The 23,229-nt window shown below is 40.5% G+C and overlaps 1 protein-coding gene and 1 pseudogene across 2 annotated transcripts; one reads left to right on the top strand and one right to left on the bottom strand.

Annotated features, from left to right (window-relative positions):
• LOC124043702 lies at positions 1-7,395 on the top strand (annotated as a pseudogene). Its single transcript, XR_006840372.1, has 6 exons — positions 1-92; positions 302-365; positions 610-763; positions 4,239-4,526; positions 4,858-5,016; positions 6,761-7,395. The product of XR_006840372.1 is annotated as an apolipoprotein Eb-like (transcript).
• A 3,871-nt stretch (positions 7,396-11,266) lies between these two features.
• On the bottom strand, positions 11,267-23,105 carry LOC124043701. The gene is made up of 4 exons (XM_046362565.1): positions 22,970-23,105; positions 21,763-21,827; positions 21,413-21,562; positions 11,267-21,297 (listed from the first exon to the last, which is right to left on the bottom strand). The coding sequence occupies exons 3-4, from the start codon at positions 21,512-21,514 to the stop codon at positions 12,451-12,453; spliced, it is 8,949 nt and encodes a 2,982-aa protein (XP_046218521.1). The 5' UTR covers positions 21,515-21,562; positions 21,763-21,827; positions 22,970-23,105; the 3' UTR covers positions 11,267-12,450.
• Positions 23,106-23,229: the final 124 nt, after the last annotated feature.

Raw genomic sequence — 23,229 nt, 5'->3', positions numbered from 1 at the left:
TTTACCTTTCAAGATAGACAAAATTATACGATTCGTACCTCCGTAAACAAGAAAAGTGTGAATACTACTAATATTCATTGATTCCATGTTGTGTAAGTAGTGCTCGGTTTGTTTTTGTAAACTAAGAAAGTTCCAGTGCATGAATAAGGGCATTTATAAAGTCCTGTATATCATTGTCATAAATCAGTGATTCTGTATATAACACAAATCAGTGATCCTGTATATAATATTGTTATAAAATCACTGAATCAGAGTGGTATATTACTGTTGTATAAACAGATATTCTCCATTGTGTTCACAGGTGTATTGTCAGCAGATCACCATGAAGGTTGTCGCAGTAATCCTGGCTCTAGCAGTCCTCTCAGGTGACCTTTTACTTCTACTGAGTGTGTCCAAAATACCACACTATTCCCTATACAGCCTGGTCAAAAGTAGTACACTAAATACGGAATAGGTTACCATTTGGGATGCCGCCTACCTAAGATAATCAATCATCAGCTCTAGAAAAACATATGTTTTCTGAAACATTACTCAACAGGATAATTGACAGGGGCAATACAAATGACAACTGGTTTTAATCAATCGATTGCTCCATTCTCTTAACTATAGGCTGCCATGCATGGGTGCTACCCATGCAGGATGAGCCCCAAACTCCCTGGGAAAAGACAATTGACCAGTTTAAGGACTACATGGCAGATCTGAACACTAAGGCTGATGAGAAGGTGAAGAACATCAGGTGGTCGTATCTCAGCAGAGAACTGGAGTGAGTTTATTTCTGTGCCAATTTACCTTTACTTTCCTACAGTTGGCCATTAATCCTGGCAAAAACATTTTAAGAAATATGATGAAATATCTCCCTGATGTGCATTTAGCTTCAAGCCTTTTTGCAGATGTCTTCAATACTATTGTGGATAATCATGCTCCCTTCAAAAAGTTAAGGGTTAAAGGTAGATCAAATGCCTGGTACATTCTGGAATTATCATTCAAGTAAGAGATGATGCTTGGGTCAAGGTCAAGCACACAGGTTTAGGCCCGGACTGGCAAGCTTTTAAGCAACTGAGGAATCATTGTGTAAGTCAAATCAGAAAGGCTAAATGATTATGTAACCGCTCTTTCGGATTTTTATGGGAACCTGGCTAAATTCTGTAAAACTGTCAATCCCTGAAGAGTTCTACTTCCTCCTCTGCAACAACAAATTTAATTCAGAAACTGGCCTTATTACAGGACAAAAGGGATGCATATTGTCACCACTTTATTTCAGGAGGCTCTTAGAAGTTATTTCAAAGCCTATTCACAATGATGCTGATAGAGGAAACTTGCTGAATGATCAGAGAAATTATAGTCAAAGCTTTTTTTTTTGCCTATTTACAGAAAAAGAGGTCCTGGATGCTTTGCTAGCAATAGACAACAAGAAATCCACCGGGGTCGAAAAATTGGATCCTGGTCTGCTTAAGTGTGCAGCGCCCATTATTGTTGGCTCAATAACACACATTTTCTATTTATAACATTATCAGGAAATATTACAAAATTATGGAAATCAGCTCTTGTGCTGGTCGGGAATAGTAGTGTTCCTTGTCTAGCTATGATTCTTGAATCCTTGGTAAATGTAGAACTTTGCTCTTTTTTTATCTGAGAAATGTTTTTGAATGTAAATCAATCAGGGTTTATGCCTGAGCATTACACTATTACAGCAACCAATTTAGTTGTTAATGATCTTTAGACGCAAAATGAAATGTGCTGCTTTGTTTTTGGACCCGTTGAAAGATTTTGATACTGTTGATCATGATTATTGAATAAGTTGTCCTCAATAGGCCTAAGCTCTCACACCTGTTCATGGTTATCTTAGTGACAGAACTCAGGCCATCGTGATTGATGGGGTTAAGTCTGAATTTCTTGTACATGAAGGTGTACCACAGGAGACGATTTTGGGACCTGTTCTCCACTATTTATATAAACACCATTGGTCAATCTGTTAAAAATGTTAAACTTCATCTATATGCAGATGATACTATTATGTATGCTATTGCCCCGGCTGTTGATTTGGCTGTGTCAAAACCTAAGTCAGATTTTACAACTATGCAGGAATCCCTTAATGATTTAAAACTTGTGCTAATTACAGACAAAACTAAATACATGTTGTTTTCAGACTTTCGTAAGGATGCTTCAGATGAACTACATGTTGACTCATTAGATGGTTCTCCAATCGGACGTGTTCCCGCATATCAATACTTAGGCATTTGGATTGATATGGATTTGACGTTTAAAAAACATCTAGATGAGTTGAGATTTAGAGTTGTCTTTTTCTACAGAAACAGATATTGCCTTTCTCTAAGCAGTAGGACGCAGATTATTCAGTCAACCTTTTTATCTGTTCTTGATTAAGGTGATATTATCAGCTGCTACTACTTTTAAACATTTGGATGCCATCTTCCATAGTGCCCTTTGTTTTGTTACAAGTGACAGTTTTGATACTAATCACTGCATCCTGTATCAAAAAGTTGGCTGGACTTCGCTAAAGACCTGTAGATCTCTACATTACTCCCTTTTTGTTTACAAGGCCCTACTTCATAAACGTCTGTCTTATATAACTTTGCTATTGAAGTATAGTCACCTGAGTTGTCTGACCCGTTCACAGGATTGGTTAACTCTTGAGGTTCCTAGGGTCTCCACCGAGCTAGGTGAATCTGCTTTTAGTTTTAATGCACCGTATTGCTAGAACAAAATTCTAAATACATTTCATCTTGATGTTCTGGTGCCGTTCGTGCAATTTAAAGTATTGATTGGGGACTGACTTGTGGAGGAATGTATCTGTTTTTCTGGGTGATTTGCAATGTTTTCTTTGTTCTTCCCATTACTGTGTTTTTGTATTTTAATGTGTATACATATACAGTTCATTCAGAAAGTTTTGAGACCCCTTGACTTTTCCCACATTTTGTTATTCTAAATGGATTAAAATGTAACATTTACATAAGTATTCAGACACATTACTCAGTGCTTTGTTGAAGCACATTTGGCAGCGATTGCAGCATCGAATCTTCTTGTGTATGCTACTACAAGCTTGGCACACCTGTATTTGGGGAGTTTCTCCCATTCTTCTCTGCAGATCCTCTCAGCCTGGGGAGAGTTGCTGCACAGCTATTCTCAGGTCTCTCCTGGGCTGTTCGATCGGGTTCAAATCCGGGCTCTGGCTGGGCCACTCAAGGACATTCAGAAACCCGTCCCGAAGCCACTCCTGCGTTGTCTTGGCTGTTTGCTTAGGGTTGTTGTCCTGTTGGAAGGTGAACCTTCAACCAAGTCTGAGGTCCTGAGCGCTCTGGAGCAGGTTTTCATCAAAGGATTTCTCTGCACTTTGCTCCGTTTATCTTGCCCCTCGATTCTGACTAGTCTCCCAGTCCCTGCTGCGGAAAAACATCCCCACAGCATGATGCTGCCACAACCATGCTTCACCTTAGGGATGGTGCCAGGTTTCCTCCAGAAGTAATGATTGGCATTCAGGCCAAATAGTTTAATCTTGGTTTCATCAGACCAGAGAATCTGGTTTCTCATGGTCTGAGAGTCCTTTAGGTGCCTGCCAAACTCCAAACAGGCTGTCATGTGCCTTTTACTGAGGAGTGGCTTCCGTCTGGCCACTACCATAAAGGCCTGATTGGTGGAGTACTGCAGAGATGGTTGTCCTTCTGGAAGGTTGTTCCATCTCCACAGAGGAACTCTAGAGCTCTTTCAGAGTGACCATCAGGTTCTTGGTTTTATATTTTTTCAAATTTTGAGAAACCTGCGCTTGCTTTGTCATTATGGGGTATAGTGTGTAGATTTATGAGGAAAACATTTAATTTCATAAATGTTTGAATAAGGCTATAACGTAACAAAATGTGGAAAAAGTCAAATACTTTCAGAATGCACTGTATTGTTTGGGTATCATGTGTATATTTAGGTTGTATATACAGGGCGCTTTTGTAAAAGAGACGTACATCTCAATATGTCTTCCCTGTTAAAATAAAATATTTTAAAATGTATATTTTCACCCAGTCCAAAGAATAACACTCACCTATTCTGATGTATTTGATAAATGTCCACTGAGTGTACAAAACATTAAGAACACCTTCCTAATATTGAGTTGAGTCAGATTCACCTGGTCAGTATGTCATGGAAAGAGCAGGTGTTTACATTGTTACATTACAAATTAAATAGTAATTTAATAGGATCTATGTGTTAATAAACCTGTCTGTTTTCCCTCCCAGTACCCTGATCACAGATACCATGTCTGAGCTGAATATGTACAGTGATGATATGAAGACCAAACTGGGACCTCTCGCTAAGGACGCCGCTGAACGTCTGGGCAAGGAAGTGCAGCTCCTTGTTAACAAGTTGCAGGCTCACATGACTGAAGCTAAAGACCGTACCACAGTGTACACACTGGAACTCCAGACCATGTTGGAGCAGAATGCCAATGACGTCAGTCACAGGGTCAACACCTATAGCCGCAAGCTGAACAAGCGCCTGAGCAAAGACACCCAGGAGATTTGCAGGTGTGACAGAGAGAAGGCAGGAGCTGTTTGCCAGACTAAATCAATTAAAGTATTCAAGTCTTTAGATTGAAGTTTGATTGAAGATTGAAGTCTTTAGATTTAAAGCATTGTCTTATTGTGTCTAAATGTTGGCTGTTATGTCATAATTCATCATGTATTGTTCACCGATTAAAAAAAAAAAAAACATTCAATACTATTTGTCTGTCACATAAGTAGTCGTGCACATAGAGGGAGGCATTTAACTGCAAACAAGTTCTAATGAAATGGAATGCTTTACCTTACTTTGACCAGTACCTGTCTTTGACATCTCCTTCCTCTTCACTCTTTTTAGCAAAGTGACCACCTATTTCGAGGAGTTGCAGTCTCGAACCACCTCTGGCGTGGAATCCGTGATGGATCGCGTTGAGCCTTACTATGTCCAGATCCGTGAGCGCGCGCTGAGGATAAGATGGCTACCCTCAGCAAGCTGCTGGCGACCCAGGCTGAAAAGGTGAGCACTGTCTGTCTCAGTGAGTAGAGTAAGGTGCTTGCATTGCCAATAATTGTGGGTTCGATTCCCGCTGGGGCTACCCATACAAATAAATGTATGCATGATTGCAAGCGCTTTGGATAAAAGTGTCTGCTACATGGAATATACAGTGGCAAGAAGAAGTATGTGAACCCTTTGGAATTACCTAGATTTCTGCATAAATTTGTCATAACAATAGACAATAGACAAACACAGTGTGCTTAAACTAATAACAAACAAATTATTGTATTTTTCTTGTCTATATTGAATACATCATTTAAAACATTCACAGTGTAGGTTGGAAAAAGTATGTGAACCCCTAGGCTAATGACTTTTCCAAAAGCTAATTGGCGTCAGGAGTCAGCTAACCTGGAGTCCAATCAATGAGACGAGATTGGAGGTGTTGGTTAGAGCTTCCCTGCCCTGTAAAAAATACTCACAAAATTTGAGTTTGCTATTCACAAGAAGCATTGCCTGATGTGAACCATGCCTCTAATGAAAGAGATCTCAGAAGACCTAAGATTAAGAGTCGTTGACTGGAAAGGGTTACAAAAGTATCTCGAAAAGCCTTGATGTTCATCAGTCCACGGTAAGTCAAATTACCTATAAATGGAGAAAGTTCAGCACTGTTGCTACTCTCCCTAGGAGTGGCCGTCCTGCAAAGATGACTACATGAGCACAGTGCAGAATGCTCAATGAGGTTAAGAAGAATCCTAGAGTGTCAGCTAAAAACATACAGAAATCTCTGGAACATGCTAACATCTCTGTTGATAAGTCTACGATACGTTAAACACTAAACAAGAATGGTGTTGATGGGAGAACACCACGGGAGAAGCCACTGCTGTCCAAAAAAAACATTGCTGCACATCTGAAGTTTGCAAAAGAACACATGGATGTTCCACAGCTCTTCTGGCAAAATATTCTGTGGACAGATTAAACTAAAGTTGACTTGTTTGGAAGGAACACCCACAACACTATGTGTGGAGAAAAAAAGCACACCAACATCAAAACCTCATCCCAACTGTAAAGTATGGTGGAGGGAGCATCACGGTTTGGGGCTGCTTTTCTGCCTCAAGGCCTGGACAGCTTGCTATCATCAATGGAACAATCAATTCCCAAGTTTAGCAAGACAATTTGCAGGAGAATGTAAGGCTATTTGTCCACCAATTGAAGCTCAACAGAAGTTGGGTGACGCAACATGACCACGACCCAAAACACAGTAAATCAACAACAGAATTGGCTTCAACAGAAGAAAATACGCCTTCTGGAGTGGCCCAGTCAGAGTCCTGACCTCAACCCGAATAAGATGTTGTGGCATGACCTCGAGAGTGGTTCACACCAGACACCCTAAGAATATTGCTGAACTGAAACCGTTTAAAGACGAATGGTCCAAATTTCCTCCTGACCGTTGTGCATGTCTGAAAACGTTTGGTTGAGGTTATTGCTGCCAAAGGAGGGTCAACCAGTTATTAAATCCAAGGGTCCACATACTTATTCCACCCTACACTGTGAATGTTTACACGGTGTGTTCAATAAAGACATGAAAATGTATAATTGTTTGTGTGTCATTAGTTTAAGATGTCTATTTTTGTGACTAAGATGATCAGATCAAATGTGATGACCAATTTATGCAGAAATCCAGGTAATTCCAAAGGGTTCACATACTTTTTCTTGACACTGTATTATATTACAACTAGCTGCACCTAAATGGCATTTATTATATCAGGTGAAGGACAAGCTTGAGTCCCGGGCTGAGGAGGTCCGCGAGCAGCTGGAGAAGACCACCGAGAACCTCCGCAGCAGCCTCGAGGACAAGACGGAGGAACTGCGCACCTGGTTCAACCCTTACGGCCTCATAATCCGTGATAAGGCTAAGGCCATCATGGAGACCATGTAAATCAACATACCACCATACAGGCTTAGGGTGGCGGTCTAGTTCATGCACTGTCACATATTTCACCCAAGTTAAAAAATTATTTTAAAAAAGGGAAGGGAAGTTGCCTTTCAGAAACCATTTAGTTTCTCACTCCATTCATAAACAAGACATAATGCATATTTGGCTGAGCACAGAGCTTTTCAGACTTGTAACAGGTTTCCAAGATCAACCAAACAAATCTACTTGTGTTAATATCCTCTCTCCCTCATTGTCATCCACCTCTACAAAAGGCACCTTTCCAAGGCCTAGCTGATGAAGTTCACTGAGATGCACACTCTAGCCATTACTGATTAACATCAAAATGTATATTAGCGGTACAGAACAGTTGTGGTAGGGGAATTGTATAAAGGGCTTTGTGAGTAAGTAATAATAAAAAAACATACATTGGTGAAAGTATGTCAATCCAATAAAAACATCTATACTAATCTGTGAATTGTTATTCTTATTTTAATTTTGTTTCTGGTGTCCTTTGACAGCTCTTTGGTCTTGGCCATAGTAGAGTTTGGAGTGTGACTGTTTGAGGTTGTGGACAGGTGTCTTTTATACTGATAACAAGTTCAAACAGGTGTCATTAATACAGGTAACAAGTGGAGGACAGAGGAGCCTCTTAAAGAAGAAGTTACCGGTCTGTGAGAGCCAGAAATCTTGCTTGTTTGTAGGTGACCAAATACTTATTTTCCACCATAATTTGCAAATAAATTCATTAAAGATCCTTCAATGTGATTTTCTGGATATATTTTTCTCTCATTTTGTCTGTCATAGTTGAAGTGTACCTATGATGAAAATTACAGGCCTCTCATCTTTTTAAGTGGGAGAACTTGCACAATTGGTGGCTGCCTAAATACTTTTTTGCCCCACTGTATGACATGATAATCATCATAAGCTACGTTTCCATCCAATTGGCAACAGATTTATGTGAATATTCTCAAATCTGAATTAAAAAACAAGCACATTTTCCCACCAAAGGTGTTTCAATTACAGATATGGAGGACTCGGGGCCCAAAAGCCCGTTTTAGCATGGGCAGCGCCATCGAGGACTTTCACCATCTTGAGGTAGTCAACTGGGTGGGACTTCCTATGGGTTAAGGAAGGATCACATAATTTGTATTCAGACCCTTTACTCAGTACTTTGGTGAAGCAGCCTCAAGTCCCCAGCAAAAGGTGCACCTGTGTAATGACCATACTGTTTAATCATCTCATTGATATGCAACACTTGTCAGGTGGATGGATTCACTTGGCAAAGGAGAAATGCTCACTTACAGGGATGTAAACAAATTTGTGGACAACATTTGACAGAAATAAGCTTTTTGTGAGTATGGATCATTTCAGGGATCTTTTATTTCAGCTCATGAAACCAAAAATAAATAAACCACTTGCTATGTATTGGAAATGTGCATCAACTTCATCACCGTCCATCACTTGACCATGAAGTTATTTAAATCTGCTTATAAACGCAAATGCTTTTCTACATCGCACTGGTAGTACAACATAGCATGTCATCACGTGACTCCCAAGTTTAATTTGACATATTTAATTTGGCTTATTATATAAATATTTGCCCATAAAAAGGAGTTTCCACTGCAACTGTGGGATATATTTTTTAAAGATCCCACCATGTTGAAAGAACAAATTGTCTGTGGCGACACGTCGCGTTTTAATCCCACGTCTTCATTTTTATACGGCATGGCTTTACTTGCATAAAAACTGTGGATGGAAACGCAGTTACTGTGGAGAAACTTCAGCGGAAACAACACACAAGTCAAAGTCAAGATACTTTTATTGTAAGACAACTGTATATAAACACTTTAAAACTTTTGCATTGATAACGAGACAGCTAAAGAATGAAAATGATCAGCACAGAATCAATATAACAAATCCTTTCCATCACATCTTTGTGTTGACAAAATAGCTTTGCTGTACAGTGCTTAAAGATGCAATGAGTAATGTTTACTGAATGTCCAGTGACATCTTTGACATTTCAAAATGACTAATTACAATAGTGTCACAAACCACACTTCACATTTCCAGAAAACAAAGATGGTAAGTAATAACCATTTACCAAACAATTGACTGTTTGGAAAGCAGATCTAACCGTTACCCCAAAAGGACACAACAGAGGGTGTTTTCACATTTGTTCCCTTTCAGCCAATATTTGTGAACTCTGTGCAGTTCGCTTAATTTATTGTACATTGTTAACACTACAGAGAAACTCAAACCCCTCAAAAGAGCCCCCGAAGCGAACCGAACAGAGATTATCTCGAGAGGTGGTCTGAGTTGGGTTCGCTTGAATTCTGTGGTCCGGTTCCCATTTTTAGGTCAATGTAAACACAAAAGTCCCCAGGTTCGCTTGTAACTATTCCCACACAACACACTAGACTACAGCAACACCGTTTCCCCTGCCATAAACCCTTACATTGGTGCCACGAGAGATGATGGAAGAAAACAAATGTGAGCTGTTTTTGGATATTGACTAGCAATTGTCAAGGATGCACAGAAATTCCAAAATGTATGGAGTTTTTAGTTCAGATTATTGGTTTGCAATATGTGCTCTATATGCTAAGAGAGTTTTATAAGCTGTTTATTGATCGTGGGGTTTGACTAGTGTGAGAAGACAACATATTTGGTGAGAATCACAACCTATAAAATCTATTCTAGCTCTTAAAGGGGAAGTAGCCTACATTGGGTGTAAAATGTTCAATTACAGCATTATTTAATCTGCAGTTACTCAATTGCTATTTGTTCTGTTACCAATAATATTTACACGTTAATCTACACGTATCTTCTGATTACAGTTATGTCTCATATTTGAACTAAAAGCAATCTATTCGCTTCCAAACTGTAAGTATGTATATCTAGCTGTCCCATAACACATTGTGATTGAGTGGCTTGTCCTGCATTGAGTGAATGTTGGAAAAAGATGTTGGTTCTTTTCAAAACATAGCAATGTGAATGCAAAAGAGGATTCAGTCCACAAAATAGTATAATATTGGTTATTTTAAAAGAGGTGTGTTACAACATCTACAACGTTAAACATTAAAAAAACATGTACAGTGCATTCTGAAACTATTCAGACCCCTTGACATTTGAGACGTTGTAACGTTACAGCCTTATTCTAAAAGGAATTGTTTTTTCCCCCTCATCAATCTACACAATACCCGATAATGACAAAGCAAAAACAGGTTTAGAAATGTTTGCAAATGTATTAAAAAAAAGGGAATATACCTTATTTACATAAATATTCAAATCCTTTGCTATGAGCCTTGAAATTGATTGGATATGATGTGCACACACCTGTTTATATAAGGTCCCACAGTTGACAGTGCATGTCAGAACAAAAACCAAGCCATGAGGTTGAAGGAATTGTCCGTAGAGCTCCGAGACAGGATTATGTTCGAGGCACAGATCTGGGGAAGGGTAGCAAAACAAAATTCTCCAGCACTACCGAAGAAGTTTGGAACCACCAAGACTCTTCCTAGAGCTAGCCACCCAGCCAAATTGAGCAATCGGGGGAGAAGGGCCTTGGTCAGAGAGGTGACCAAGAACCCGATGATCACTGACAGAGCTCTAGAGTTCCTCTTTCAGAAGGATAACCATCTCTGCAGCACTCAACCAATCAGGCATTTATGGGTGTGGCCAGACAGAAGCCACTCTACAGTGAAAGGCACATGACAGCACGCATGGAATTTGCCAAAAGGCACCTAAAGAATCTCAGACCATGAGAAACAAGATTCTCTGGTCTGATGAAACCGAGATTGAACTATTTGGCCTGAATGCCAAGCGTCACGTCTGGTGGAAACCTGGCACCATCCCTATGGTGAAGCATGGTGGTGGCAGCGACATGCTGTGGGGATGTTTTTTTTAGCAGCAGTGACTGGGAGACTAGTCAGGATCGAGGGAAAGATGAACGGAGTAAAGTACAGAGATCCTTGATGAAAACCTGCTCCAGAGCTCTCAGGACCTCAGACTTTGGCGAAGGTTCACCTTCCAACAGGAAAACTTGTACTTGAGAGGCCTAACCAGAGCCCGGACTTGAACCCTATCGGATTTCTCTGGAGAGATCTGAAAATAGCTGTGCAGCGACGCTCCCCATCCAACTTGACAGAGCTTGAGTGGATCTCTAGAGAAGAATGGGAGAAACTCCCCAAATACAGGTGTGCCAAGCTTGTAGCGTGATACCCAAGAAGACTCAAGGCTGTAATTGCTGCCAAAGGTGCTTCAACAAAACACTGAAAAGGGTCTGAATACTTATGTAAATGTAACATCATTTATTCATTTTTTTGGCTCAAATTTCTAAAAACCTGCTTTTGCTTTGTCATGATGGTGTTTTGTGTGTAGATTGTTTGAGGGGGAAAAAACAATAGAATCCATTTTAGAATAAGGCTGTAATGTAACAAAATGTGGAAAAAGTCAAGGGGTCTGAAAGGGGTACTTTCCAAATGCTCTTCCAAAAAGAGAACAAATAAAACAGGACAGATTGGAGTAACTGTTTAAAAAGTACGACAAGTTCGTAATCTATTCAAAAGGCACATTTTTGTAGTACTGTACAACTTGGGGGTGGGGGGGAGAAAAACGTATTCCCCGGATATATTCAAACAATATAAATAAATTTTAAAAAATTACGGAAAAAAGTTCATGTCAACGTTAAACAAATAATCCACTGAAGGAATGAAACACCTCTCAAATTGGTGATAGTGTGTTCTGTGATTATTTTCACCATGGCATGATTTAACTTCTGGTCCAAAATTGTGTTGTGCCGCGTCATCACAATAAAGTTTTTGTCTTTGGAGATAGGCAATAACAAACTAGCATATTTCATAATGCTTTTAAAACAATTACCTGCACTCCAGATTGCCAAATCAGACAATAGATGACATTGACATACGAGTCTAGAACACATCCAACAGTCTATATTGTCATGACAAAGTATATATTTCATTCAAACTCAAAGTGCACCGTCAGATCAATGTCCTTTAACTACCATCATGTAAAGCGACCTTCGCAGTGCAGACAGGGTCATTGCGTTGCCATAGCAACCTCACTCACAATTTTGAGCAAGACAATCTCCACCAGGTTGAACATGGTGAGATTGTAACTCCTAAAATTAACAGCGCAGTGTGTTTCAGGGATTTTACAGCTGACTAGCTACTTCACATGCTGATATTGATTTTGATATTATCGTGTGTAGCTATGTTTTGTAGCTAGCCAGCAATCCTGTCCAGAGAGAGCTCCAACAGATTCCTACAACAATTATCATATGTTGCTTCCTGCCTTATAACGACAAAATGCAAAAGGCGTTATTTAACAATGTAAATCATAGTAATTAGGGGTTTTGTGTGGATTATTCCTTTTACCATTGCTATAGCTATTAAGACAACTATGGTTAACTCAGAAACAGATATCATACTCTTCAGATGTAAATGACCAATATCATCAAAAGCAATTATATACAATAGTGGAATTGTGAAAATATGTATTGACATTCACTTCACTCCCCTGGCATGATGTATGTAATGCTCATGTAGCTCTGAGACGTCACTAAATGTTACCCAACAATCCGCACACTCAAAGGCATCATATCCCCACTTTTTGCCCCTTGGTATCACAAATGTTGAGGCTCTAAAGAAAGCATCATGATCACCCTTAGACTTGTCTCGTATTTGGGCTGGTGCATTCTGAGGACCTTTATCCAGGGGACAGGGTGAGGGTGGTTCATGTGTCGACATGTGTGTGGTGTCTGTTTGGGGCTTTGGTGTACATTGAGTCGATTCATCAGTAAGAACACATGAGGAGGGATATGAGGGCTGAGGTAAATCGGAATTGCTTGCCTCACAACAATCATCGCTAGGGATGATTTGCCCTTCATGTTCAAGGGACACAGTGTTACAGGGTGTGTCGTAGACTGAGGATAAGCTAATGTTTAGAAGCTCTTGAGGCTCTTCTTCTTCTGTGTCTGAAATAATGACTGATGGCTGTGAGGATATTTTAGGGACGACATAAAGACGATCAGGGTTAGGATACCTATACATGTTCCTTTTCTTTAACGGAGGAATTGGTATTGTCTGAGGGGATAGCAGCGTGACTCTCTGTCTTGGCTTGTTTGAAAGCTTGGAGGTAAGGGATGCAGAAACATAATTAGCTGAACTGCTGCTATATGCTTTTTCCCCCCCAATAAGATGGCAAACCTGATGGGCTTGGAGCAAGTCTGTGGTTGTAAATCTGGCATGACATTTTCCACAACGATATTGAAATAGAAGTGGTTCCAATGGCCCTTCAGGGAGAGGGATAACAGGGCGGGCTTCGTGAGCCTTCAAGTGATTCTGTAAGGCTTGGTTACTAGGAAATGGGAGCATGCAAGGGAGACAGTAGTGCGAGCTGGCACCTCTGTGTAAAAGACGATGTTTCTCCAAGTTTCTGAAACCGGTGAACTCCTTTCCACACGTGTCACATTTCAGGCTTTCACGCGGCTGGTGATTTTCACACAGATGGGTATTTAGGTCTTCTTCAATGACATAGGTTTTGGGACATAATGGACAAGCATATGGTCTCTGTGCTGCATGTTCCTGCATGTGCTCCCTATAGGAGCCAAAGAAGCGAAACTCTAAATTGCACTGATTGCATGAGAAGCTACAGCGTTTTTCTCTGTGTAGTCCCTGATGCAACCAGAGCTTGTTCCACTGGTTAAAGGATTTTCCACATTGTCCACATGAATACCTGTCAAAAGGGGCATGGGTCTGTAAACACGAGCGAACACCTGCAGGCTGTTGAACCACACGTACGGAATTACAGCTCATTACAGAAGGGGAAAATAGAGCAGGACTTGCACGCATGGAGTTTGAGGGAGAAGGATGGGGTCTGGGGTCTGGGGTCTGGCAAGCAGGTTTGGGGTTTTGTGGAAGCACATCTGAGGAATACTCCTCCATAGTTTCCGAAGGTGGCAGAGGCTCAGGCTCCTTACATTGGGGATGCTGGTCATCCAAAGATAACATTTCCTGACTATCATTGTACAGAGAATCAATTTCAGGCTCAGGCGTCTGATTCTGCAGAGACTGGGGTTCGTACCAGACCTGTGACAAGGACGAAATGCATGCCCTCTCCTCTCCACTTGATTTGCAACAAACTTTACAATGAACACATAATTCCGTGACCTGGTCATACCGTTGTCCACAGACCTCACAAAGGTTTTGCCTGTTATTAGTGTGCGTTTGTAGATGAAGAATGTACTGACACCAGTGACGATTAAGTTGTTTGCAAATCTGACATTTAAAGTACATCGGGGTATTAATCTGCCCATCAGTCCTTTGCTCCACCAGGAACCCCTCAATGTCAACCTTGTTTCCATCTCCCTCATATCTAGCCTCAAAACACACTTTGGAGACTTGATGTGTGCGCAAGGATGAGAAGACGCTAAAGGCCTGTCCACATTGGTTACAGAAGAAAGGCATCTCTCCTGAGTGCATATGAGAGTGGGTTTTAAGCTCCCTAAGCAGAACAAAGCCTTTTCCACACACAGAGCAGGCATACGGTTTAACAGGCCAGTGTGTTTTTTCATGTGCATTGAAACTTAAGAACTTGCTAAACATCTTGCCACAGACTTTGCAGGTGAAATGACTCACTCCACTGTGTGTTTGCAGGTGCATCTTCAACGTGGCCTTGCTGAAAAAATATTTGAAACAAGTGGAGCATCTAAGGGTTTTCCTGCCATTAAGAGAGACTGGGGAATCTATATAATCAGCGCAAGATTGGATCTGAATTTCTCTGGCTCTTCTCGTTTTATTAATCAAACTGAACCTCTTGGTGCCCTTCATGTGGATCTTTAAATGATCAATCAAGTCATCTTTGTTTGGAGACTGAGTGACGCAACATGGGCATTGCATGAGTCCATGTTGTTTGTGGATGTTTGAGTGCGAGTTGAGCTTGGAGAGCTGAGCAAAGCTCTTGCCGCACTTCTGGCACCTGTAAGGCTTCTCACCTGTGTGAATGCGCTGGTGAATTGTGTATGCTGATATGTGACGAAATGAGCGACCACAGAAGTGGCATGACATTGGTTTCCTTGTCTTAAAATGTTGCTGAAGTACACTTGAATGCTGTAATTTAGCACGAGCTGTTTTGAGTTGATCTCCACAGTTGATCTCCCTAACATTAACTACATTGTAATCGTTTGTTACTGCTTTCACTTCTTGTGCTCTACATTCTTCTTGTTCAACACTTTCCAATGTGTAATTTTCCATTAACGAATTACAGAGGCTAGTGTTGAGTCCAGTGTTGTCAATGGTAGACTGAATCACAACATCAAGCCTATCCCCGAAGTTCACTTTGGAGAGTGGTCGTTTGGATTTCACTTTTGTAGCCCATCCAGTTTTATTTCTCCTGTGTCTCTTCTTCATGCCAGTCACTTTATGAGGTAATTTTGTGAGATGGGGTGTTAATTGGGTAGATTTAATTTGCTGGATTCCTTGTATCGGCCCTGCATCAACAGAGAACATTGTTTGTGAAGATATGGAGGTTTCAAATTCTTGCCCTGAAATACTGGGGGAAATAATCACAGTTTGTGAGGAGAAAATGTTGCTGGATACATCAATGATCTCCCATATGTCATCTTGCTCTTGTTTAAGAGCAATGTCTTCCATCTTCATTGCCTTGGATGCTTTCGTGTGCCTTATTAAGGTTGACGACGCTGGGTTCAAATTGTGCTTTTTCCCTCCCTTAGAAGTTCCCTTTGATTTACAGCTCTGTGTCTTATTCACAGAAAGTTCCCCGCTAGTGTTTGACTTCTGCTCTCCACATGACAGCCGTTTTGCCATTCTCAAAGTTCTTTTCTTGAATGGCCGACCTTGTTTATTTTTCAGTGCTGTTATGGTGGTCTGAAAATCTTGCCCCACCATCTCTTTTACAACTGATGTGGCCACTGTCGGTTCTTCCGTAATGGTCTTGGATTTTTTCTTACCCTTGTTCTTCATTCTCTGATTCTCCAGTAAGGACGAGTCCACTAATACAGAGCTATCACTAAGATCATCTTTAGGATTTAGGACTTCTATATCTGCATTAACAAAATCAGTACTTCTGGTGTCAACTTTTCGCTTTCTTTGTATTTCTGATATATTGCTGACACACAGAGATGTTTTTTCTGGGGACATATTAATGCATTGCTGTTCACTGGGAACGTTGATGGTAGATGACATTTTTTGCAATCTCTTGGTAAAACGACCACCTTTTTTACGTTTTGGAATCACAGTACTGATTGTGTCTATTGCAATAGACATAGAGCCCCCTGCTTCATCTATAGGTACTTGTAAAATTAATTTGTCATCTGTTAATGCATTGCCATCCTTCACCTGAGATTGGCTGTGTTTACTTTGTGGATTCACTTCGTCTATTTTGAGAATTTTGCCTTTCTTCCCTTTGCCGTCTTCTTTCCCCCTATTTTCTGGTCTTTTTTCTTCCTCAACGAGTTCCTCTTTTACAAATGCTGATAAGAATTTGAGAGACATGTTGTCATCTGTGATATTCTTATCAAGACCTGTGCCTTTTGGTCTCTGAGGTTTTATCGTCTTAGGAGTCCCCATTTTATGTGACCGTTTCTCTATACAGTCAGCACTCACTAATTCAGTAATCTGTCCTTGCACTGCAATTGAGGACACTGTTATTGATACAGGACTGGTAGGGTTATTGGTGAGATCTGATGCAACCGATATAATTACTTGATCTTGCATCGACTCAGTTGTGATATGTGAATTAGATGTGTAGGGCAGTCTGGAATTTCTTCGATTGGATATTGGACGGCTTGATCCAGTCATTTTTTTTCTCACTTTGGAGATTTTATAAGTATCAAGAATATTCTGAACCTGGTCCACATGTGTGAAATTGGTAGGCATTTCAGAGTATCCATATTCCATTCCAAGAGAAAGATTTGAACTTGATGGGGTTGGAGTTATCTTCCCTTTCTTTGATGCCTTTGAAATATACTTTTTTTGTGTGGGTGTGACACATCTACTGTTAGATTCTGACTTGATCTTTGATGCCAGCGAAGAAACTTGGTTGGGATGTTTATCTGAGGTAAGCGTTGCTGCTTGTTCTGATATGGAAACATTGCTGTCCTCTTCTTTCAGATTCTTTTTTGACCCCATACGTGGTTTGCGCTCTGTTTCCATATGTTTTTCCATCACTGATGTCACCGTTTCTTTTTTATGCTTAACTACATTGTTATTGCTTTTCCCATCACACTTTCCTCCTTGCTTTGCATGGATAAGGTGGGGAGGCATTTCAAGACATCCAACTTCTGCACCAAGAGAAGGATTTGAAGTTAGCATAGCTGCTCTTTTAGCGTTTGCTGGGGGTGCTTTTAAAGGGAGGTCTCTTTTCCTGGATGATTTTGACTTATTTGTTGTTGCCATTTCAGGTATGATATGTTCCAATCCTGATTCTGTCTTTGTCTCTGATGCTAGCAAAGAAACATGCTCTAATGCATTGTGGTCATGCTGTTTTAGCTGGCTGTCTGAGATAGTGGATTCTACTTGATCTGGTTTGGAAACACTCCAGTCCTCTTTTTTTAGCTTCTTTCTTGGCCCTTTACGCTGATGTGGTTTGTGGGCTGCTGTTTCCAAATGGTCATCTGTAATTGATATTTCATGCTTTACTACATCATTATTGTTCTTTCCATCACTCTTTCCTCCTTTCTCTGCTTGGTTAAGGTGGGGAGGCATTTCAAGATATCCATCTTCACCTCCAATAGAAGGATCGGAAGTTAGTACAGCTGCTTTCTTATCAGTTTTAGAGAGTTTCCCTTTAAAGCATGCTTTTGACTTATTCTTTGTTGCCGTTTTGGGTACGGCTTGTTTCAAGCCCGATTTTGTCTTTCTTGATGACAGAAAATAAGATTGAGGTAATTTACTATGGTTATGCTGTTCCAACAGGTTATCCAAGGCAGGAAAGGTGGTTGGTTCTAATGGAGCAACATTATCAGTCTCTTCTTTTAACTTTTTTTGTTGATCCTTAGGTTTGAGTGGTTTGTGGAGATCCTCAATCACTGCATCTATAAATGCTTCCACATGTCTCATTTCATCCATTTGTGGGATTTCAGGACTTCTATGTTTCTCTCCAGAGTAGTTTATATCCAGAGTTGACACCTGTGCTTTCTCAACTTTCTGTGGAGGTCTTTTTCTTTCTTGACAAGTAGTGGAATTCTTCTTAACTCTTTTGGATGACGCATGCACTGTGTCAGATGAAGGACCTGAAGTTGGCATAGATGCTTTCTTATGATTTTTCAATAGGCTTTTTGATGTATGTTTCTCTTTCATGCATATTTTCGACTTTTGGGGTAGGGCATTCTTGATTCTGCCCGATTCTGTCTTTATTTCTAATGTCAGCAAAGGCGATTGAGATAATGTACTATGGTTATGTTGTTCAAACAAGTTATCTGAGGAAGGAAAGGTTGAGTATGCTGATGCAGAAACATCACTGACCTCTTTTTTGTGTAGATCCTTGGTCACTGACTCCATCACTGCTTCCATTTGTCTTGTATGATCCACTTCTGGCACATCAGGACGCATATATTCCATTCCAAGTGAAGAATCCAGAGTTGATGCAGAAACATTGCTGGCTTCTTCTTTATTTTTGTTTCTTTGATCCACATGTTCCAGTGGTTGGTGAACATCTTTAATTACCGACTCTATCACTGCTTCCACTTGTCTCATTTGATCCACTTCTGGCACATCGGGACGCATATGTTCCACTACAAGGGAAGGATCCAGAGTTGGCACCTGTGCTTTCTCAACTTTCAGTAAAGGTTTGTTTCTTGCCTTACACATCTTTGGAATATTCTTTGTAACCGTTCTCGGTCTTGGGTATACAGTGTCAGATTCTGTCTCAATCTTTGATGGCAGTAAAGGCGTTTCCTGAGATGCACTGTGATTTTGCACCTGCAACTGGCAATCTGAAACAGGAAGGGCAGTTTGATCAGACAATAGGACAAGTGCCTTTTCTGTAACTTTTTTATGTTGAACCCCACGTTTCCGTGATTTCTGGGAGTGTGGCACAGTAGGTGCTGAAGTCTTGGAATACACGTCATCCCTATTAGTCTGGGTATGTATATCTCCCTGAGGAATTCCATTTGTACACGGTAATTCTGATACACCACGAGTTCTAGGCACCCGTTTGCATTTACTTTTGGATCCAATGTCTTTCTTTGTTTCTTTGTCATTCCCTGTAGAGGCAATCTCAGCAAGGGCCTTGGAATCTAGTGCAAATATTGGAGGATGTGGGACTGCAGTGGTCATGTTTTTGTAAAATGGTGTGTTTTTCTTCAGGGGTTTTCCACCTCTGTGACTTTCCTGTTGAGGGGAAATATCTGCACTACATAGAGGAATGACAGACGACGGTGAGATAAGAGTTGTGTCCTCCAATTTGAGAATGGGTTCAATAAGATCGGATGAAACTGGTAACACTGGTTGGATGGGCGTGTGTGTGAGGATTTGCATCTTTTGAACAGTTTTTGGGGTCGCTTTACACGCTCTGCTGGATTTTCTTGAGGTGCTTGTAGGTGAATTTGATGCCACGGTTCTTGTATCCGTCTTCTTTACTTTTGACTTGGGGGGTTGATAGGCAGGGACCTGCTGGAATTTTGGAACACACTCTTCAATCATGCCACAGTTCTTCATATCATTAGATCCACCTTCCTGTGCTATCGCTAGCAGTTTAGCCATTTTAAACAATGTCTTTTTCTTGAATGGTCGACCAGCTTTCCGCTTCAATTTCAGCACATCCTCAATACTCAACAGGCCTGAGAGAGCTTGAGTTCTCGGAGTCATTTCCCCCTGGTTTCCTACAGCTGATGTGTTAGCAGTGACATATTTGATTTCCCTCCTTATGACACTTGGTGCCCCCTGGTCTTTTTGAGTGATAGACAAGTCAAAGCATCGAGACATCACCCCAGGACTTTTACCACTCCCTTCTGTAAAGTTCTTGGAGGGTTCTCTTTTTTGGTGTTCCTTCAAATTGTTCTTGACATCCAAGATACCAGTGTCTGACAAGAATTTGGGCTCTGTTTTTATATACAAGTATTTAGGCTCCATTTTTATGTCAGATGATTGTAGTGGAGTTGCATCTTGAGAGAGTCCCAAATTACAATTTTCTTGGTGTGTAGCGCTGCTACTCTGTGACTGAGTGGTCAAGAGGCTGCTCAGAGTCATTCTGTTTCTTTTGAACGCTTGAGTCCTTCTATTTCCTGCTTTGGACGTTATTGTTGTATTTTTTCCAGGTATCTTTTGTACTTTCAATGCATCCTCTGTGTTATCATCAAATGAGCAGACAGTTTCGGACAGCACCAATGTGTTTTGTGCCAGAGCTTGTACTATAGGAGAATCTTTCCCCTCTGCGGCAGTGGTCGATTTCAGCGCCGGGACTTCTTCTGCTTTTTGTGTGGTCTTTGATGTTCTCTGTCCTCTGGGAGGTTGGATAAATTCCATAGAAATGTCTTGTCCAGTTATTTGAGATTGAGATATTATGTCATCTGAATGTGAAATAGTAAGGTGGTTTGAAGAATCAGATGTTGAATTGCATCCAAAGCTTGTGGCACTTGAGGTAGTTGGGGGAAATTCTATAATTTCATCCCTTTTCTTCTCATCTGTTTGTTTGCATGAGGGTGTTAGATTATCCTTATTGCGAGTCACCCTGGATATTTCTGTGGCATCTGAATCCCATTCTTGGGCAATTGCTGAAAGTTTAGCCATTTTCACTCGAGTTTTCTTATATGGCTGACCAACTTTTTGCTTTTGTTGCTTTTCCATCACAGGCAAAAGTGAACGAAAGGATATTTTCTCTTTTCCTTTTTTGGTTTCCGAAAGTGGTAACATTTGATGGGATACATCAGCATAGGCTTTCTCATCCACTACCGCTCTTGAATATTGTCCGGGGTCACTTAGAGAAGAGTCTGATAAAGAAGATTGCTTTAACTCAAGGTCTATGGGTGACTGTGTGACAGTTCCCTTTATATGTTTTGACAGATTGCTTGAAAAGGGGGAGAAAGAAACTATAGTACCGATCCCCACTGCAGCAGAATCTCTACCGGTCTTCTTTTTTACATCAAATCCAGAAGCCAAAATACAACTTTCCTGAACATTGGTTAGGCCCACAGGGCATAATCTTTCTAAGAAAGGGGAACACTTATCTTGGATGACTTCTGTTGCTCCCCGTTGAAGAGCTTGAGCCATGATCTTTGAATGACTGTGGATGTCCGAAAAAGGACTAGACTCATCTTCATTCTTCACCTTAAATTCGGCCATATTCTTCTTATATGTTTTGTCAGTCAGGACCTCTTCTCCCCCTTCTGCTCCCTTTTGACAAAAAATGAGAATGGAGTACAAATAAGTGATTATTATTGAGGTTGGAATAAGGTCTATAAAACATTTACATTTCTGCTTTGTAATGTTGTTTTTAAGGATGTCCTACTTTGTGTTCAGTGATTTTCTGACATGAATGGCTTGGTATATTTCTAGTTTCATCTGTTGAGTAGTCTCCTGCTTCATCTATGCTGTCCCAACTCTTCTCCATGTTGTCAAAGGCTTCCAGGAGAACTTGGACAAGAAGTTCATCTGCAACCTTCATATGAGAAACAAACATAAAATACATTGTCCACTATGTTCCAAATAGAGCAATCTTACACAACAACACTTATACAAGTAGCACTTATATCAGTGATATTGTATGCAACAAAAAAAAATGTATGTTGGCAATGGCATCATTATGATTAAAATAGCCTTCTAGGATATATAATTTTGAAAAATATGAAATGTACTTACTGCATATCATATCCAGACGCCTTCAGTTATCTGGGAAAAGACAGGTGCTCCTTGGTTGGCTATGGCTAAAATATAAGAATTAATACATTATATGATATTTGTAAACACACTAACTTTTGTTGTTGAATTTGTGATACATCATTTGATATATTGTAATATTAGTACAGTATAATGTAGTCCAAAGGCCGGCAGAGTCGTTTCATCTTACCATCAAAAGGGAATATATGCAGCCGCTATACACTCGTTTCCCGTGGACCTGTTCGTGGATAAAACATTATCCATTCAGGCTGCAAAGTGGTCAATTTCCTCCTCAACTCAATTTAATGGCGAGAAGGGGGGGACAAAAAAATCTGGGAAAATGTGTACTTTCTTTATGAAACACAATTTTCTACTACCATGCTACAGTGCTAATACTAGTCCCGGATGCTAGCCATAATACTAGTATCACATTCAGATAATCAAGTTGCAGCAGTCTGTTTTTTCACTACTAATCTGATAGTTTCAAAACTGTATTGTGGACAGGGACTAGCATTAGCCACTGTAGCATGGTGTGGAAAGAAAGTATGCATAATTTCCTCGTTTTTTTTCTGCCACCTCGCTATTAAAACTAATTAAGGCGAGAATGTTTCATGTACGAACCTGTCCATGGGGGGATACGAGTGTATAGCAGGCTGCATAGATTCCCATTGGACGGTAAGAAGGAACGACTCAATATCGCCATCTGCCGGACTTTTGGGCTAGACTAAATATAATGAAGCAAACAGTGAGATTTACTATGAACCAAATCCACCCTGCACCATCCTAAATGGTACGGTCCATGAAACACATGCATGCCTGTGACCACAACAAATTGTCCATATTATTGTACACATTGATTTTGTGAGTGCACTGTTTTCAGATTAATATTGTGTAGCTAATTAATTTAGCCTGATGCATAGCCTAGTCGGTGGACTATAGAACATAGCTAGCCGACAGGGTTTGTTTATTCAACTAGCTAGGGTGGGGGTGAAAAAGACTAAACTGCCATCACACCAGATGGTTTATCATTTTAATTTATGTAGTTTAAATGATACAAGCACGTGTCACTCGGCACAGAATCATAACCTCTCTAGCTACTAGTGTAACGTGTAGCCTACTAACTGTAGCTAACACAGGGCTACCATCACCGTACATTCCCACTCTCCCCGTTTCATATGCATGCACGTACCATTAGCTAGAACGTAAACTCGTGAAGTCTCTGATCTGCAAAATTACGAAATCGAGATACATTTAGGAAACAACGTCAAAGACGCCCATTTCGAAAGTAATTTCATTCGATGTTGTTTTCCTCTGAGAACCATCTGAGGACCGGAAGTTGGTGTCTAACCATGCGCGACATAAGCACCGAGTGGGTCCAATAAATGGAGTAAACGTTCCACCAAACTTTTTATTCCTGACCAGCCACGAATACAAGTTTCTATTAAAATG

This window comes from Oncorhynchus gorbuscha, linkage group LG09, assembly GCF_021184085.1.
Source record: "Oncorhynchus gorbuscha isolate QuinsamMale2020 ecotype Even-year linkage group LG09, OgorEven_v1.0, whole genome shotgun sequence".
Lineage (NCBI taxonomy): Eukaryota > Metazoa > Chordata > Actinopteri > Salmoniformes > Salmonidae > Oncorhynchus > Oncorhynchus gorbuscha.
Note: the sequence above shows the minus strand (reverse complement) of the source record. Positions and strands in the feature narration are given on the sequence as shown.

What these genes read in the sequence shown, in the direction of transcription:
- LOC124043701 (XM_046362565.1), bottom strand. Translation starts at nt 21,514, where the DNA reads ATGGAGAAGAGTTGGGACAGCATAGATGAAGCAGGAGACTACTCAACA. An exon ending in AGAAAATCACTGAACACAAA is followed by an intron (nt 21,298 to 21,412) that starts GTAGGACATCCT and finishes TTTTGTCAAAAG; the next exon opens with GGAGCAGAAGGGGGAGAAGA.